At 39.9% G+C, this 19,251-nt stretch overlaps 1 protein-coding gene across 1 annotated transcript in view; it reads right to left on the bottom strand.

Moving 5' to 3' along the window:
- Window positions 1–14,276: 14,276 nt before the first annotated feature.
- The window catches only part of WDPCP (WD repeat containing planar cell polarity effector), a 257,997-nt gene continuing 253,022 nt past the window's right edge, over window positions 14,277–19,251 (bottom strand). The window contains exon 18 of the mRNA XM_079792177.1: window positions 14,277–14,968. Coding sequence (XP_079648303.1) covers window positions 14,918–14,968 — 51 coding nt within the window. The 3' untranslated portion in view covers window positions 14,277–14,917. The remainder of the gene's footprint in view (window positions 14,969–19,251) is intronic.

Below are 19,251 nucleotides of genomic sequence, written 5' to 3' on the forward strand. Positions count from 1 at the left end.
CTGTGGAGTCCTTGCAAATTGCGGAATTAGATTGTTTAAAAATATAGCCCCTTTAGCCATATTAGATCCTGTGGGTTACCCCTTGAAGATGGAAACGTGACCTGCTGTATTTATAGGGGGACATAAGCGGGCCTGGGTGACCTAGAGCATTTTTAGTCTTGCCACATGTGAGTGCTTCTGTTCCACCAGAATGTTATGGGAAAATTTAGTCCTGAACTGTGAAACTTAATAAACCAAGAAAAAGTTATGAAAGCAACTGTTACTGGACAATTGAATTTGATATCAATTTAAAAGTGGCAGGAAGGTGGAGTGGCCAAAATTAGTGAAATAGGCCAATACCAGGTCTCCTGTGTTGACCAAACGGGTTTCAAATCTGGTGAGGATTATTAAAAAGTTCCTTTTGTTAATAGTTCAAACAGCTTATAAAGAGGTTACATTCAAATTGGGGAAGACAGAACTAAATGTGAAATATATGATTTGTATCTGTAAAAAGATACCAACCTAACCATAGAAATAAATTAGATTTCTTTGGAGAAATCTGAGGCAGCGTAGAAGAAGATCAGATGGAAAAGTCAAAGAGAATGATGTGCACTAAAGAACAGAAAGAACACAAATAAATAGTGTGTGTAGAAACGGTTACTTCTTGCCAGAGTGAAGTCCAGGAACTTATTGCAGGTATTTGTATAGGAGATCTACTTGGAGAAAAGAGGTGATTCTGTTTTTTTGGTTGACAAATATTGTAGTTTTGTAAATCATATACATGATTATCATACATAGTATTCAGAATTCTAATTTCAAACTGCTTAGCTGGCAGGAAATCCATGGTAATGATACCAAAGGGTTGAGGCATCTTTGCTTTCTTAAGATAAATCAGCAGAGGAGTCCAGAAGGAAACAATATGGCTAACAGGAAGATGTCCAGGTAGTTGAAGGAATCTTCCAAAACCCTGACTCTGGTCAGGACTAGCCTTGGAGATGAAGACCTGGTGTGATATACCAGATAACCCTGACTCCAGTCTCCCACACCACGGCAGTAGTTTGCTTACCCTCTTTTTAGACAAAAAGGGCAAAGTGGCCAGTCATAGTGAGCAGTTTAAGATTACAAAGAAGCACCTGGGAATTTATAGTGAAACATTGCCTTAAAAATCATTTGCCCCTCCCTCAGTAAAAAATTCCTCCACTTAGCCGAAACCGGTTTGGCTCAGTGGATAGAGCGTCGGCCTGCGGACTGAAGGGTCCCGGGTTCGATTCCGGTCGAGGGCATGTACCTTGGTTGCGGGCACATCCCCAGTGGGGGGTGTGCAGGAGGCAGCTGGTCGATGTTTCTCTCTCATCGATGTTTCTAACTCTCTATCCCTCTCTATCCCTCTCTCTTCCTCACTGTAATAAATCAATAAAATATATTTAAAAAAAAAATTCCTCCACTTGAAAGCCAGGAGAATTCTGTTTCACTTGCCAATTTATGAAGTGAACGTCAAACTGCTGATATTTAGTTGCTACATATAAAACTGGAAGAATATATTTAAAAGAGAATGAGGGGAAGAACATCAAAGGTGTCACTTATCTATATAATAAAAGCCTAAGCGACCGTTATGGCAGAACAACCGGTCACTATGATGCGCACTGACCACCCAGAGGCAGACGCTCAATGCAGGAGCTGCCCCCTTGTGGTCAGTGTGCTCCCATAAGGGGAGCATCGCTCAGTCAGAAGCCGGGCTCACAGCTGTCAAGTGCAGCAGTGATGGCAGGAGCCTCTCCCACCTCTCTGACAGCACTAAGGAGCAGTGAGCCGAGTGGTAAGGAGCGAGCAGGCAGGTGGTAAGGAGCGAGGGGTCCCGGACTGCGGGAGGGATGTCCAACTGCCGGTTTCCCCTGAGGGGTCCTGGACTGCAAGAGGGTGCAGGCCATGCTGAGGGACCACCCTCCCTAACCCATCCCCTCTCCCAGTGCACGAATTTCGTGCACCGGGCCTCTAGTCATTTATGAAAGCAAGTACAGGAACATTCAGTTGTCATGCAGAATATTCTGCTTGATAGTTTCTCTCAGGTTAACTAAGGTACAAATTAAGGAGGAACAAGAAGCAATTCCTATAAAAATTCCTGCACATCTATAAAATCCAAGGGCTGTCAACTAAAACATAGTCAAGTGATTTTAGGATATTTCTTTCAATCTGACACACAGGGTGGGGCAAAAGTAGGTTTACAGATGTTTGTATGAGAAATAATACCATAACTAACAAATAATAACACAAGAGTAACTGCTTTTTGTGTACTCACAAATGTAAACCTACTTTTGCCCTGTCCAGTATAAGTATTCAATTTCAAATAAGAAGGAAAAAAATTTAGATTTTTTTCCTTTATAGAAAAATTCCAATAAAGTGACAAACTTGAGATTTGGGGTCTTTAAAAATTTTTGTTGATTTTTTAAAAATATGTTTTATTGATTTCAGAGAGGAAGGGAGAGCTATAGAGAGATAGAAACATCAATGATGAGACAGAATTATTGATTGACTACCTCCTGCACACCCCACACTGGGATGGAGCCCACAACCTGGGCTCCAACCATGCTGTGTGTTTTTTTGTTTTTTTTTTAATGCTTCATGCATACCTCTGCCTCAGGCCCATTGCATTGGCTGTTTAGTAATCCAGAAGATTGTCTAGGTAGCCACAGGCCTCTTTCTTTTCTACTCTAAGTCTTTACTCAAATGCCATCCTCTCAATGAAGCTGACTCTGATCACCCTACTTAAAATTGCTGTGACCCTTTTATTGATACTCTTTTTTGCTATATTTTTTCCATAGCAATTATCACCTTCAAAATACTATATAATTTTTTTATTGTTTAAAGTATTACACAGCCGAAACCGATTTGGCTCAGTAGATAGAGTGTCGGCCTGCGGACTGAAAGGTCCCAGGTTTGATTCCGGTCAAGGGCATGGTTGCGGGCACATCCCCGGTAGGAGGTGTGCAGGAGGCAGCTGGTCGATGTTTCTCTCTCATCGATGTTTCTGGCTCTCTATCCCTCTCCCTTCCTCTCTGTAAAAAATCAATAAAATATATTTTTAAAAAATAAAGTATTACACATAGTAGTACATATATCCTCCCCCCCCATTGACTTTCCCCCAGCCTCCCCTACCCCCTATCGCATGCCCTCATCCTAATTTATTTATTATATTTATTGTCTGCCTACTCCTTCCCCATTAGGATATAAAATTCATAGGGATTTTTATTTGTTTTATTTACTGATGCAACCCCATGCCTAGAACATGGCTGGCACAGAATAAGTGCTTAATAAATATTTGTTGAATGAATGATTAAATGAATAAATAAGCTCTTCTTCATTTCTTCATGGGCATTATAACATATGCAGCAAGTAGTTTGAAGAATCCCTTAGTGTATTATCATCAGACAGTGGGCCTTGTAAACAGTGGATAGATATATGAGTGACAATATAATTAGTCCATTTTTTTATGAGTTTATGATGGTGGATTTTGAATTAACATATATGAAAGACAAGCCTTGTGCTTTTTAAAACATTTTATTCCGTGTGTATACTAGTATTCTTAGATGTTTTGGTACATTTTTCTTTTTATTTAAAATATTTTGGATATAAACTAAAATGTAGAAATATAGTGAACCCTTATGTACCTATCATCCAGCTTCTATTGGTAACACGTGGCTAGCCTTATTTTGGTGATATTTCTTCTTATTCACTGATCCTTTCCTAAGATTATTTTGAAACAAAATGCAATGATGCAAAGACAACACATCATTTCATTAGTTAATTATCTGAAAGGTTTTTGATGAAGTTGAATATTATTAAAACTCTTAACATTGCAGCTCATGATTAGTTTCAAAATATAAAGTCTCTTCAATAAATGGTGCTGGGAAAACTGGACAGATACATGCAAAAAAATGAGACTAGACCACCTGCTTATACCATATACAAGAAAAAAACTCAATATGGATAAATACTTAAATGTAAGATCCAAAAACCATAAAGCTACTAGAAGAAAACATAGGCCGTAACCTCTTTGACATTATTCTTAGTAATATTTTGGAAATATCTCCTTGGGAAACAAAAGAAAAAGTAAACAAATGGGTCTGTATCAAACTAAAAAGTTTTTGCACAACAAAAGAAACCATTAACAAAGTGAAAAGACTACCTACTGAATGGGGGAAGGGGAGAAGATATTTGCCAATGATAATTTGATTAGGGATTGATATCCAAAATTTATAAAGAACTCATACAACTTAATACCACCCCCCCCAAACAATCTAATAAAAAAATGGACAGAGGACCTCAATAGACATTTCTCCAAAGAAGACATACAGATGGCCAATAGACATATGAAGAGATGCTCATATGCACTAATCATCAGAAATACAAATTAAAACCACAATGAGATATCACCTCATACCTGTCAGAATGGCTATCATCAATAAATCAACAAACAAGTGTTGGTGAGGATGTGGAGAAAAGGAAACCCTTGTGCCCTGTTGGTGGGAATGCAGATTGGTGCAGCCTCTATGAAAAACGGTATGGAAGTTCCTCAAAAAATAAAAAATAGGGATCAAGCCAGCGTGTGCCCTGATCGGAAATCGAACCTCAACCTCCTGGTTTATAAGCCAATGCTCAACCACTGAGCCGTGCTGGCCGGGTGAAACATTTGAAAGTTTTAAGTGTTGACTAGGACATTTAAAAATGTTGTATTATTTAAAAAAGATTTCTTGACAGACGAATCAGTATCTCTGCCAGTTTTTGCATCATTATTTTGGCAGGATAATAAGCTTTAATGCCAGGATTCAGATATATGGTAGTTGGAATTATAGATGATCCAAAAATTCATTCGGAAACTGTGATCTATCTCCCACCCATAGGAACTAGGGTGTGGATTACAAATAGCTAGGTGTATACATGGTTTTAAAGCTACCCAAAATAAAGGTAAGTGGTTTCTTATAAGGGGATGGGAACTTTTGAACTACTGTAACTTTGATTATGTATTTTAACAACATTCAAAGCCTTAGCACTCTGTCAGGCTTTGGCACTATATAGTGGTAAATACACAATAATGCTCAGCACTTTTTGAGGGGAAAGGCATAACTTTAAACAGTTGCTGACATATATGTTCTTTGCTTATGAGGGAGCTGAAATTACAGAAGAGAGGGGTTTATTGATGGAGTATGACATCTGAGGAGGTGTCTGCAGGGCCACCTTCAGTAGTTATGCATCAGGATGCTGGGCCAAGTGGGTGAGGAGGGGCTGAAATTCTGTGCTTTGCTTGCTAAATGTATACCCTGTGTAGCGATTGTGTACCTAGAGGAGGCACTTTTCTCTTGTGCAGTGTACACACGAGCTATCAGAGGCTGGTGGGTAGAGATGAGCCGCAGAGCTCAGGAGAAGTGATTCCTATTCCATAATTACAGTAGGAACGTAGAAAGCAAAATCAAAATAGATACACCTGCAAATATTCAGTATTTATTTTATTGATGATGGGAAGATACTCTTTAGTAAAACAGTTACGTCTCATTATGTTCATAATAAAAGATTTACCAGATGCACAGAACATACTGAACATTTTGCCCTGGCTCAGTGAATAGAGCGTCAGCCTTAGGACTGAAGGGTCCCAGTTTCGATTCCGGTCAAGGGCACATGCCCAGGTTGTGGGCTCGACCCCCAGTGGGGGGCATGCAGGAGGCAGCCAATCGATGATTCTCTCTCATCATTGATGTTTCTCTCTCTCTCTCCCTATCCCTTCCTCTCTGAAATCAATAAAAATATTAAAAAAAAGAACACACTGAACATTTTAACTTATATATTGTAAAAAAAATTAGTTTTCCTACTACTTGCAACTAGATAGTATATTTATTCATGCTCATTAAGGAGGATGGAGTGTTCCATATAGCCCTGCTTGATCTGACTGCTCCCTACCTTTCTGCCACCATCTCCTACGATTCATTTTCTTGCTCATTATATTCCAGCCACAGACAAGTCCCTTTTTTCTATTCTTCAAAGGCCAAGCTTGCTTTTGTTTTGGGACTCGCTATTCTTTCTGCTTAGGATTTTCTGTCCTCCCCTATCTTCGCATGGTTGGTGTCTTTTACCCTTTAGGTCTTTTGTACCTCAGTGTGGCCTTCCTTACTTTCAGTCTATGTTAGCAGCCTCTCCGGTTCAGTCTTTTCTACCATAGCATCTAGTTTTTAAACACCTAGTGGTTATTACTATATGTTATCTTTTAAAAATAGTGTTTATTGCTACTTATTACCTGCATTTGTTGTTTATTATCTACGTCTCCTAGAATTTAAGTCCCCAAGAGCAAGTTCCCCTTGTTTCCCACATAATTGATACTCAATAATATTGTTGAATAAATGATTAAAGTGGGAAAGTGTTGTTCAAAATATATTTTAAAGTTATTTTCCTTGTTTTTATGTTGGCAACATGCTCCTCACTCTTCCGTATTTGGGTTCTTAACGCTGCTTCTGAACTAGATAGCTTCCTGTGAGGCATATTAAAGGTTTCAAATTTAAGTTAAAAAATAAATTACTTGTTCCTTGTAAATAGTACCATGTAATGCATGGTTTAACTTCAAATTTTATTGTGCCCATTGACCATTTGGGTCAGGATTGGTAACTTGCTGTAGTACTGTACAACCTGATAGATTTTCCAGAAATATTTGATGGAGATAGGTTTGGGCTGGTAAGAAGTACTTAAAATTTTTCTAACAAATGCTGTCAGCCGAAACCGGTTTGGCTGCCGAAACCGGTTTGGCTCAGTGGATAGAGCATCGGTCTGCGGACTGGAGGGTCCCAGGTTCGATTCTGGTCAAGGGCATGTACATTGGTTGCGGGCACATCCCCCGGTGGGGGGTGTGCAGGAGGCAGCTGGTCGATGTCTCTCTCTCATTGATGTTTCTAGCTCTCTATCCCTCTCCCTTCTTCTCTGTGAAAAATCAATAATATATATTTTTTTAAAAAATGCTGTCAGCGTTGGGGGTTTAGAGACCAGTGCACACTTGCCTGGTTTTCAAGCGGTTACTTTAAATGGCCCCTTAGCAATTTATCTAATTTATTCCAGTGATGTTACAGACTGATGTTATAGTGCTTCTTATAGACCGGCTTTCAAGCTCAGCTACCAGTATTTGGTCAGTCAGCCCTTTAATCCAGCCTGGGGAATGGATAGGCGTGGGCACAGGTCAGTTTAAGTGCACTAGAAAGAGTTTGAGGAGTCCCTGGCTGATGTTCCTTAACAGTGAATTAGGAGGGAAAGACATTTGCTCAGGCTAAGGAGAGAAGTAGGAGGGTGTGAGGTTTGAGGAAAGTCGTGAAGAATGGGAGGGGATTGACTAGAAAAGCGAAGGGTTACTGACTAGGTAGAGCTGAGGGTCAAGCTGAGGTAGGTAATAACACATTTCAGTGGGACCGATCTGTCTATATGTGTGAACAACTGGAATGGTGATAAAGAATTCCCTTTTTTGAATTCTCTACTATATGTTTGACAGTTGAAATCTTGAAAAACACTATCAAATGGGGTTTTCAGTTCTTGTTGATATGATATATGAGATAAAACTACAACACAACGGGCAAGGGTAAAGGGACTATACAGTATATGATGGTAATGTTTCTACATTCCGCTTGAGTTGTTAAAATAGTGATTCTAAGAAGATTGTGAAAAGTTGTTAGTTCACTGTAATCCCTAGAGCAGTGGTTCTCAACCTTTCTAATGCCACGACCCTTTAATACAGTTCCTCGTGTTGTGGTGACCCCCAACCATAAAATTATTTTCGTTGCTACACCATAACTGTAATTTTGCTACTGTTAATGAATCGTAATGTAAATATCTGTTTTCCGATGGTCTTAGGCAACACTGCTAGCGGTTCTCAACCTGTGGGTCGCGACCCACAGGTTGAGAACCGCTGCTGTAGAGGGGTTAACCGCTGCTGTAGAGGAAACAGAGGGGCAAACAGAAAACAATAACAAGGTAGTCTTAAATCCAAACATAAGAAATGGGCAAACCCACCTCTAGGTGAGAATTTCAACATTCCTTTCAGTAAGTGATAAAATAAGTACAGTAGTCACCAGTTATTTGCAGGGAATATGTCCCAAGACCCCCCAGTGAATGTCTGAAACCACAGATAGTATGTAACTATATATGTATGTGTGTGTGTGTGTATATATATATATATATACATATATATATATATATACTCATACATATTATATAATTATGTTTTTTCCTATACATACCTATGATAGAGTTTAAATTATAAATTAGTCATAGAAAGATTGACAACAATCTATAATAATAAAAGCATAATATGCTAATTAGACCTGACAGCCAAACAACTTTCTGGACGTCATTCCGGACGTCCTTCCGTCCTTCCGGATGAAGCCACCGCAGCGGGGGCCGAGGCAGAGGCGGTTAGGGGCAGTTAGGTAGGTAGGCGAGCAGTTAGGGGCAATCAGGCAGAGTGGTTAGGGGTGATCAGGCAGGCAGGCGAGCCATTAGAGGCGATCAGGCAGGCAGGCAGAGGGGTTAGGGGCGATTAGGCAGGCAGACAAGTGATTAGGGGTGATCAGGCAGGCAGGCAGAGTGGTTAGGGGCAATCATGCAGGCAGGCAGAGGGGTTAGGGGCAATTAGGCAGGCCGGCGAGGGGTTAGGAGCCAGCATTCCCAGATTGAGAGAGGGATGTCCAACTACTGGTTTAGGCCCGATCGGACATCCCCCGAGGGGTCCCGGATTGCGAGAAGGTGCAGGCCGGGCTGAGGGACCCCCTTCCCCCCCATGCATGAATTTTGTGCACTGGGCCTCTAGTAACCTATAATAAAATAAAACAATTATAATAATATATTGTAATAAAAGTTATGTGAATGTGGTCTCTCAAAATATCTCATCGTACTGTACTCATGTTTTTACCTAAAGGGAGCACTTTATGGCTTCTCTGGCTCTCGATGGCAAATCTGAATCGCCAGCGTCACTCCTCTTGTGCTCTGGGACCATTAAGTAAAATAAGGGTTATTTGAACACAAGCACCATGATAGCACAACAGTCAATCTGATAACCCAGTTGGCTAGGAAGTGACTAATGGGTGGGTAGCATATACACCATGGAAACACTGGGCAAAGCGGTGCTTCGCTTCCCAGGTGGAATGGAGTAGGATGGGGTTAGGTTTCACCGCACTCCTCAGAATGGTATGCTGTTTAAAACTTACGAATTGTTTATTTCTGGAATTCCTCATTTAATATTTTTGGACCAAAGTTGAATGTATGTAACTGAAACTGGGGAAAGCAAAACTGCAGGTAGGTGGGGACTATTGTATGTTCAGATGATAGAAAGAATAAAATAACCTAAGATTAAGAGATTTAAAAAATAAAATTACACTGCTGTGGAAGAGATAGGTAGATACTCAAATGGAATATTGACATTAATATCCTGTACGAATAAGAATAAAAAGTGTCGTATGGGCTGTGCCTTGCTGCGAATTGCTGAGGCAAAGAGGATATGTCTATTTACTGGTGCCATTCTCACTGCCTTCTCACTTTTGAAAAATCAGTAGTTCTCAATGTTTTAAAGGAAATTTGAAAGAATTTTTTCGTTTCTTCCTTCTATCATGTTTTTGACATATTTTGTGAGTAATTTTCATAACCAAGGAATGTTTGGTTGTAAAATAGCTTTCTAGCTATTCATAAGTTTCAAATAAAAACGTGGGGAGAGTTGATATCATAAAATGGCATTTCATTTTATTTAATTGCTGGCAGCCTTGAGGAAACAGCCCTCTGGAACCAGCTGGCTTGTTGACATTTCTCTGCATGTTTGCTTCTCTCTTCCCATCCATTATAAACTGACTCTCCTGCCCACACACTCACTGTACGTGGCCTTATCATGACCATCTCAGAATGATAGCCTGAGACCTAGAGTCTACCTGACTCTGGCTCTTCTTCCCACGATTAGTTTCCTTGTTCTAATTCCAAATTCCCAGGAGAGAGTAATAAATTGCTTCAATCGTGTTCTGGAGGTAGGGTTGGGAGTGGAGGGTTAGGATTAAATGGCACAAGATATCCATTCCTTCCAGGGTGATGAGCAGGGCGGGTTTTCAGAGAGGAAGTTATTGGCATCTCTTGTATACAGCATGACTAATTTCTTTTCTTTTTTTGGTAAATCGTCACCTGAGGATGCTTTTCCATCGATTTTTTTAGGAGGGGGTAGAAGGGAGAAACAGCCATGTGAGAGAGACATCCCCTGGTTGCCTCCCACTGATGCCCCAACGAACCCACAACCTTCCAGGGCAGTAACTTCATTTTTTATATATAATGTGAATGTTTACAGAGTAAAGCAAGGGATCTTCTTTTTAGTCTGACAATGTTTCACTTATTTGTGAATTATCTGAGCACATCTCCCCTCTCTTGATAGTGGCAACTTCATTAAGTGATCACAAAATGAGATCATGCTGATTTCTAAATAGAACCCCCCTAAAGTGAATCTCTGTACTTAAGATTTTACTTTTAAAATTTTACATAAAATGTTATCAAGTGAAGACTTTAATTCCACTTCATAAAAATTACATGTGACATTTATTTGACATTTATAAATAAAGAAGTTTATTCATGTTACATAGACATTAAAACCTATTTTAGGAAAATCATTCTTGTTCTATGTACATTTATAGTATTGCTTGTATAATTGTAAAATTTGAAATCCTCTTAGCATGCAGAATAGATTATGATATACTGAAGGATTAAGCTTCACTGTCTTGTGTCAGATTAATCCCTCATATATAGAGCAACACTTGAACTGACAGAAATATGGCTGCAATTCAGCAAAAAAGGCTCAATGGATAAATAATTTTATGCAGGATGAATGACATGCTTCTTGACTGGTTGATGTATACTTCTCCAAATTAAATTTAAATAAACATCATAAACTTCTTTTTCTCAGACTTTCATAGAGATTCATGGAAAATGTGTCTGACGATTTATGTGGTAAAATAGTGCCATTAAATATTGTTTGGATTCTTTCCACTTTAGTAACTCACTTAATAAGAATATCTTTTATTTTATATAAAAGTTTTTATATTTTAAACTTTAATTTACTTGTCAGACAAGTACAGATTATAAGAACATTGTCTACTTGCTTTTGAATATGTTTTGAGTGAAATAGGTAAACATTATATGTGTATAGGTGAATGTTGAAATAGGGCATGGAAAATGAAGACAGCTGTTATTGCCTGGGTATTATCGTTTGCTGAAAATGTGGCAGCAGCTTCTTTATTGGCAGATGCAGCCGCTCCAATAATTTTTATATTTTCAGTCCAAACCTGTTCCTGAATCAGTGTAACCATCGCTTACTTGCGGTAGATGGCTTGATGTCGTTTGTTGAAGGGGATCCCTTGCTGAAATTTTCCTATAAGAGGTTCAGTGTTTTCCAGTATAACACTACCATGAATCGGAACATGTTTCTGTTCATGTCTTCCATTCACAAATGTAATCCCTTTCCATCTTAACTAAGCACTTATCACTCACTGTGGCCCTAATATTTACAGCTTGAGGTGCAAAACTAGCACTTTTTTCCCCTTCAGTTTCATGGATAGATTTATTCTTACCATCAATCTTAGCATCCTCAGCATATGTTTTCTTCCCATTTCTAAGTCAAGAACTTTCACCTTATCAGTTAAAGAACGCGCTTTTCAGCTTCTCTGCCTTTCTTTGGCATATCGGAAATGTCGGCATCACTACTCTTGAGCTTTGGGGCCATTATTAGTTAAAATAAGGGTTATTTGAACAAAAGCACTCTGATAACTGAGATGGCTACTAAGAGATTAATGGGCGGGAAGTGTACAAGGTGGGGCAAAAGGAGGTTTACAGTTGTTTGCACAGAAGATAATACAATCCTATATAATAAAAGGCTAATATGCAAATTGTCCTCTCGGGAGTTTGACCAACTGGGAGTTTGACTGCTCGCTATGATGTGTGCTGACCACGAGGGGGCAGTGCAGAATGAAGGAAGGCCCTGGCCCGCGGGCAGCAGCCAGGGGAAGGCCCCAATCAGCCCTGATCACTGGCCAGGCCTAGTGCACTGTGCCTCTAGTAATCCTATGAGGGAATATGCTAATTGACTGCCACGCCCTCAAAGATGGCAGCGCCCACAGCCAATAAGGAGGGAATATGCTGACTGTCATGTCCTCAAAGATGGCAGCACCCACAGCCAATAAGGAGGGAATATGATAATTGACTGCCATGCCCTCAAAGATGATGGCGCCCAGTCCCCTCAGCCTCACTGGGGCACCTACCTCTGGAGTCCCCCAGTCCCCTAGCCAACAAGGGCTGGCCCGAGGTGCAGGCAAGTCTCAAATAGCGGCTTCCCAGCTGCTCAGGGCCGCTCGAGGCTCAGGTAACCTCGGCTGGCAGTGGCAGCAGTAGAGGTGTGATGGGGCATCGCCTTCCCCTGATCGCCGGGTCACCTCCCGCCCCTGAGGGCTCCCGGACTGTGAGAGGGAGCAGGCCGGGCTGAGGGACCCCCCTCCAGTATATGAATTTTTATGCACTGGGCCTCTAGTAAATAATAATACAAGAATAAACTCTGTGTTTCACGCACTCACAACTGTAAAACCACTTTGCCCCACCCTGTATATAGCAGGTTGTTGAATAACATTGTTCAGTATCGTTTCATTATAATATTGATAAGATGTGTAGGAACTTAACTCTTGTTTATATCAATAAGCCTATGGTAAAAGTGGTTTTGTTATTCATTGTTTCGCTTAAAATTGCAGAAGCTATTGACATTGTTAGGTGAAGACTTACTATACAGCATGGATACACTAGACCAGTGGTTGGCAAACTCATTAGTCAACAGAGCCAAATATCAACAGTACAACAATTGAAATTTCTTTTGAGAGCCAAAGTTTTTAAACTTAAACTTCTTCTAACGCCACTTCTTCAAAATAGACTCGCCCAGGCTATGGTATTTTGTGAAAGAGCCACACTCAAGGGGTCAAAGAGCCGCATGTGGCTCGTGAGCTGCAGTTTGCCGACCACGGCACTAGACAAAGGGATGATTCCAGGCGGACAGAGTAGGAGAGTGGGAGCCTAATCTCAGTTTGGTTATTTGTCTTATTAATGAACCAAAACCATTTCAGGTATTCCCAACATACTCTAGTAGTCAGGCTCAGTGTCATAGCTGATATGAATTACTGTGGAATTATTTGGGGCCTGGGAATTTTGGCGAATAGTTGAAAAAGCTTGTGGATCTATTCCTTAAGGAGAAACGGTGACCTGTCAGTGCTAGTGCAGGTCGACCTTGGTATTCTTGTCTTTGCCACTGTTCTCACTTTAGAGCTGTGGTAACTCATTCGTAGTCCTGCCAGTTCCTAGCAGAACAGGAATATCATTTTAGGGGAATGTTTAATTAATAAACACTCCCAGGTTCCCAGCATTTGGAAAACACATTTATAAACCATGTACATTGTGAAAGAAACTTGGTTTTCTATATTTTTGAGTTAATTTTTCCAGAGGCATGGGAAGTGGAAAAATGGGCAATTTAGTTAAGAATTAAGTTTTACTTAGTTTCACCCAGACAACTGGTAAACTTATCATCATTATATAGAAAGTAGTTTTATTGATATTATATTAATATCTCATTTAAGTGTTTACTTTTTAGTATAGACTATGATCTACTCACATAGGACCTAGAAATGGCACTGAACTTTTTTACTAGACTCTCACCTATTTGAAGAAAACAGTGGCTAGAAAAACAAAAGGATGTGGTAGATCAAGAAATGTGGTTTGTATTTTTGGTTAATGATTATTTACTAGAAAATCTGTAGAAAATGTTGCCATCTTGACAAAAACCATATCTTTCTCAATACAATTTTTCTTTAAAAATTAATTACCTTTTTAGTATGGCTCACGTACTAAATATTACTAAAACTTTTCCAGAGCAGTAGAAAACTGAAAAATGTAACTTGAGTTTCACCTCCTTTTTTTGGTCATACCCTCAGGTAGAGATACAGATGAATAGGAAGTAGGGAGAAAAACCTAAAGTCTAAAAGCCTTCAGTCTAATTAGCTTTTAACAATAGATTTCAATGAGAATTTACCACATATACAATATTTGAAAAAGATGTTCATTATTATAGACTTATACTTGTAAAATATATGCTTTCTACTAATGAATGGATATCCAGAACTTTGAAAGGTCTGAGATTTTTACTCTGCTTGCAAGAGAAGTTATCAAACTACAGTTTCATGCTGGCATAACACATGAGACTCCTCGGTCAGAGATAAAGGACACTTTATTGCTCACAATAATAGTACCTAAGGTATCAGTTTTTTGGGGGGAGGGGGGACACGCTGATTTCCCGGGCACCATTCCTACAGAGTGATGTAGAGAGGGGTAGATGTTGTCTTCACACTCAGTGGGCTGTGTAAAGGATAGGTATTGTGAACCTGGGAGTTCCTATCTTTGATCACCGGCGGTAAGCTTGCCTGCCCTTTGCTCAACAGGGGACAGAATCTGTTCCAAGGGGAGCAGTAAATCAAGAAACCCATGGAAAACTGTCTCCCAACAATGTGTCTGAGCTGAAATTTCAGCTTAATCCTTTATTTGTGATGCAAATTAATGATGTAAACAAGATCACAAGAGCAAATGTTTAAAATACTTAGAAGAACTAAGTTTAAATATTCTACTTTTAAAGCACCAAATAATGCATAATTGAAGAACTTTCCAACATTTTACATTATTGAAAATAAGTTAAAGCACTGTAGCACTTTAATTAGGATCATTTGCCATTATGCTACATGTTTTTGAAATGAATAAAACTTTATTTTGAAAACACTGAATTTAAACTCTTAACTAATTTATACTGTCTTTCCTCTTTTTACTCCATACAGGGAGGTTTTCAGTCAGTAAAACACGAATTTTATATTATTTACACCAAACCAAAGTGAACCATTCTGAGAGAACCACCATCTCCAATTTCCTGAAAGCAAACAAATAAAAATAATTAAAATCATGTTTAAGCAGAGAGTAAAAGTAAGCGACTTAATACTTATATTTTTAATATTTTTACTTTGAATATTTAAAAACAGTGAAACAAAATAAAAGTTTAAAATGCATTATACATGCAAACAAGAGAACTGTATGTTTATCTTACTCTTAAAATTTTGACACAGCATTCGTAAAAATCAGTGAAAAGAAATAATATATGAGGCATGAAATGGCAAAGGAAGGAAAGGATGTTAGTTGAAACTTGGAAGCATCTGAAGGCTTCTACAATGAAAAGTTGCAAATTGTGGGTCATCATTTCTGATTCCACCTATTTGGTTTTACAATATTATCTGTTCTACAGGTCCTATATAGCATATATTTCTTAATTTTGATGTTTTACTAAGTATTTAACAGTGGCTCTTGAGGTAATGGTTCATAGAAAAGATAATGGTTTTATAAGCCCTATGTAAGATTTTACAAAGCTGCAAAGAGCTACTAACAAGAACCTCATCCTTTTCTCATTTCTTTTTCTTTCTCCCCCCAAAAGGATTTTTTATTTTTTAAATTTAATTTATTGAAGTGACATCAGTTAATAAAATTATATAGGTTTCAAGTGTACAATTCTGTGATACATCACCTGTATATTATATTGTGTGTTTACCACCCAAAGTCAAATCTTCTTCCCTCATCATATATTTGACCTCATTTACCCTTTACGACTCTCCCAGCCCTTTCCTTCTGGTAACCACCAAACTGTTGTCTGTATCTGTGAGTTTTTGTTTGTTTTTCTTATTTGTTCATTTGTTGCTTTCAGTTTTATATCCCACATATGGTGCTTGATTTTTTTCTGTCTGACTTATTTGGCTTAGCATGACATTCTCAAAATCCATCCATGTTGTCACAAATGGCAGTATTTCATCTTTTCTTATGGCTGAATAGTATTCCAGTTTATATTATTGTACCACATATTCTTTATCCAATCCTCTATCGAAGGATACTTCAGTTTTCATGTCTTGACCACCATGAGTAATGCTGCATTGAACATAGGGGTGCATATAGCTTTGCAAATAAATGTTTTCAAAATTTGCAGGTAGATACCCAGAAGAGGGGTTGCTGGGTCATATGGTAAGTGTATTCTTAAATTTTTAAGGAACTTCCATATTATTTTCCATAGTGGTTGTACCAGTTTACATTCCCACCAGCAGTGATTGATATGATCATATGATATCCACAACCTCTCCAAAACTTATTATTAGTCTTGTTGATAATAGCCAGTCAAACAGGTATGAGGTGGTATCTCATTGTACCATAGACACCACAGAAAAACAAAGGATCATACTAGAGTTCTATGAAAGGCTGTATGCCACCAAACTCAATAACCTAGAAGAAATGGGTAATTTCTTAGAAATATATAACCTCCCTAGACTGAATTGAGAATAACTGGAAAATATATATAGATGGATCAACAGTGGGGAAATTGAAACAACCATCAAAAACCTCTGAAAAAGTAAAAGTCCAGGACCAGATGGCTTCACTAGTGAATTCTACCAAACAGTCAAAGAGATTTAGTATTGATAGTCTCAAACTCTTCCAAAAAATTGAAAAGGTAATATTTTGCCTTCCTAACACATTTTATGAGGCCAATATAATCCTGATACCAAAACTTGGCAAGAATAACACGAAAAAGAAAATATCTGATGAATACAGATGAAGAAGTCACAAACAAAATACTAGCAGATCTAATATAAAATACATTAAAAGAATACATCATGATCTAGTGGGGTTCATTACAGAGTCACAAGGATGGTTCAATCTACGCAAATCAATCAATGTAATACACTACACCGCATTAACAAATAAAGGATAAAAACCATATGATCATATCAGTAGATGCAAAAAAAGCATTTGACAACATTCATTTATGATTAAAACACTCAGTAAAAAAGACCATATATGACAAACCTCCAGTTAATATACTCAAATGATGAAAAACTGAAAGCTTTTCCTCTAAAATCAGGAACAAGACAAGGATGTCCACTCTAATCATAGTTAATCAGCATAATACTGGGAAGTCCTGGCCAGAGCCATCAGTCAAGAGGAATAAATAAAAGGCATTCAAATTGGGAAGGAAGTAAAATTGTCACTTTTTGCAGATGACATTATTCTTTATATAGAAAAACCTAAAGACTCCATCCCCAACAAGGATTTTATGATAGGACTAGAGGCCTGATGCACAAAATTCGTGCAAGAGTAGGCCTTCCTTCCCCCAGCTGCCAGCACCAGCTTCCCTCTGGCACCCAGGACCCGGGCTTCCTTCTGGCCTCCAGCAGGCACCAGGACCCGGACTTCCCTGGCAGTCCTGGCTTTGTCCGGAAGAACATCCGGTTTAATTAGCATATTACGCTTTTATTATTATAGATTCTGAAACTGGAGGATGTAAGACTAACAGTGAGTGATATTATTTGAAAACTAGAAGCCCGGTGCACGAAATTCGTGCACGGCGGGGGGTTGTCCCTCAGCCCAGCCTGTACCCTCTCCAATCTGGGACCCCTCAAGGGATGTCCGACTGCCCGTTTAGGCCCGATCCCACTAGGGGATCGGGCCTAAACGGGCAGTCGGACATCCCTCTCACAATCCAGGACTGCTGGCTCCCAACTGCTTGCCTGCCTGCCTTCCTGATTGCCCCTAACCGCTTCTGCCTGCCAGCCTGATCACCCCCTAACCACTCCGCTGCCAGCCTGTTTGCCCCCAACTTCCCTCCTCTGCCAGCCTGGTCACCCCTAACTGCCCTCTCCTGCAGGGTTGATCACCTCCAACTGCCCTCCCTTGCAAGCCTGGTCCCTCTCAACTGCCCTCCCTTGCAGGCCGGGTGCCTCCCAACTGCCCTCTCCTGCTGGCCATCTTGTGTCCACATGGGGGCAGGATCTTTGACCACATGGGGGCAGCTATATTGTGTGTTGCAGTGATGATCAATCTGTATATTACTCTCTTATTAGATAGGATAGAGGCCTGGTGCACAGGTGGGGGCCAGCTGGTTTTCCCTGAAGGGTGTCACAGATAAGGGTGGGGGTTCCCTTGGGGTGTGGGGCAGCCTGAGCGAGGGGCCTGTGGTGGTTTGCAGGCCGGCCACGCCTCCTGGCAACCCAAGGGGAGGCCCTGGTATCTGGAATTTATTTTCCTTCTACAATTGAAACTTTGTAGCCTGGGGCGGCAGCCATTTCTGTGGCAGTTAATTCACCTTCTACAATTGAAACTTTGTAGCCTTAAGCAGGTGAGCCCGGCCAGGGTGTGCGGAAAGCTTTGCTTCCCCTGTTGCCGCCGGCAACCCTGGCCTGCTCTCTCAAGCTCCATTCTGCCGCCATTTGTTTGAATTTGTTTACCTTCTGTAATTGAAACTTTGTAGCTTGAGTGGAGGCTTAGGCCTGCAACGGCTATGGAAAGCTTGGCTTGCTCTGTTACCTGGGAAACCTTGCTCTCTGTGGCTGTAGCCATCTTGGATTGGGGTTAATTTGCATACTCGCCCTGATTGGCTGGTGGCGTGGCTTGGCTGGTGGGCATGGCTTATTTAGCGGAGTGATGGTTAATTTGCATATTACCATTTTATTATAGAGGATAGCACAGTGGGGACATTTAAAAAATATATTTTTTAAATTGATTTAATAGAGAAAGGGAGAGGGAGAGAGAAACATCAATAGTGAGACAGAATCACTGATCAGCTGTCTTCTGCACATCCCCCACGGTGGGGATCAACCCCACAACCTGGGCAGGAATTGAACCGTGATCTCCTGGTTCCCAGGTTAATGTTCAACCACTGAGCCATGCTGGCTGGGCACAGTGGAGACATTTTTGAAAGTTTGGAGATAGCCTACTTAGAGTTGAAATGGTAAAGGAGAAAGGTAAAGAAGAGTAGGGCTGAGGGTTGTACTTAAACTAACATTTCATAATTGGAGACATTTCTCTCTCTTTTTTTTATTTTTTTATTTTTATTTATTTATTTTTTAAATTACTTTATTGATTAAGGTATCACATATTTGTCCTCAAACCCCCGCCCCCCATTCCCATCCCAAACCCCTCCACACGCATGCCCCCACCCCCCTGTTGTCCGTGATCACTGGTTAGGCTCATATGCAAACACACAAGTCCTTTGGTTGATCTATCTCCCTTATCCCCACCCTCCCCTACCTTCCCTCTGAGGTCTGACAGTCTGATCGATGCTGTTCTTGTGCTTCAGTCTATGTTGTTCATCTTTTCCCCTAGATGAGTGAGCTCATGGAG

This window comes from Cnephaeus nilssonii (assembly GCF_951640355.1).
Source record: "Cnephaeus nilssonii genome assembly, chromosome: 15".
Taxonomy (NCBI): domain Eukaryota; kingdom Metazoa; phylum Chordata; class Mammalia; order Chiroptera; family Vespertilionidae; genus Cnephaeus; species Cnephaeus nilssonii.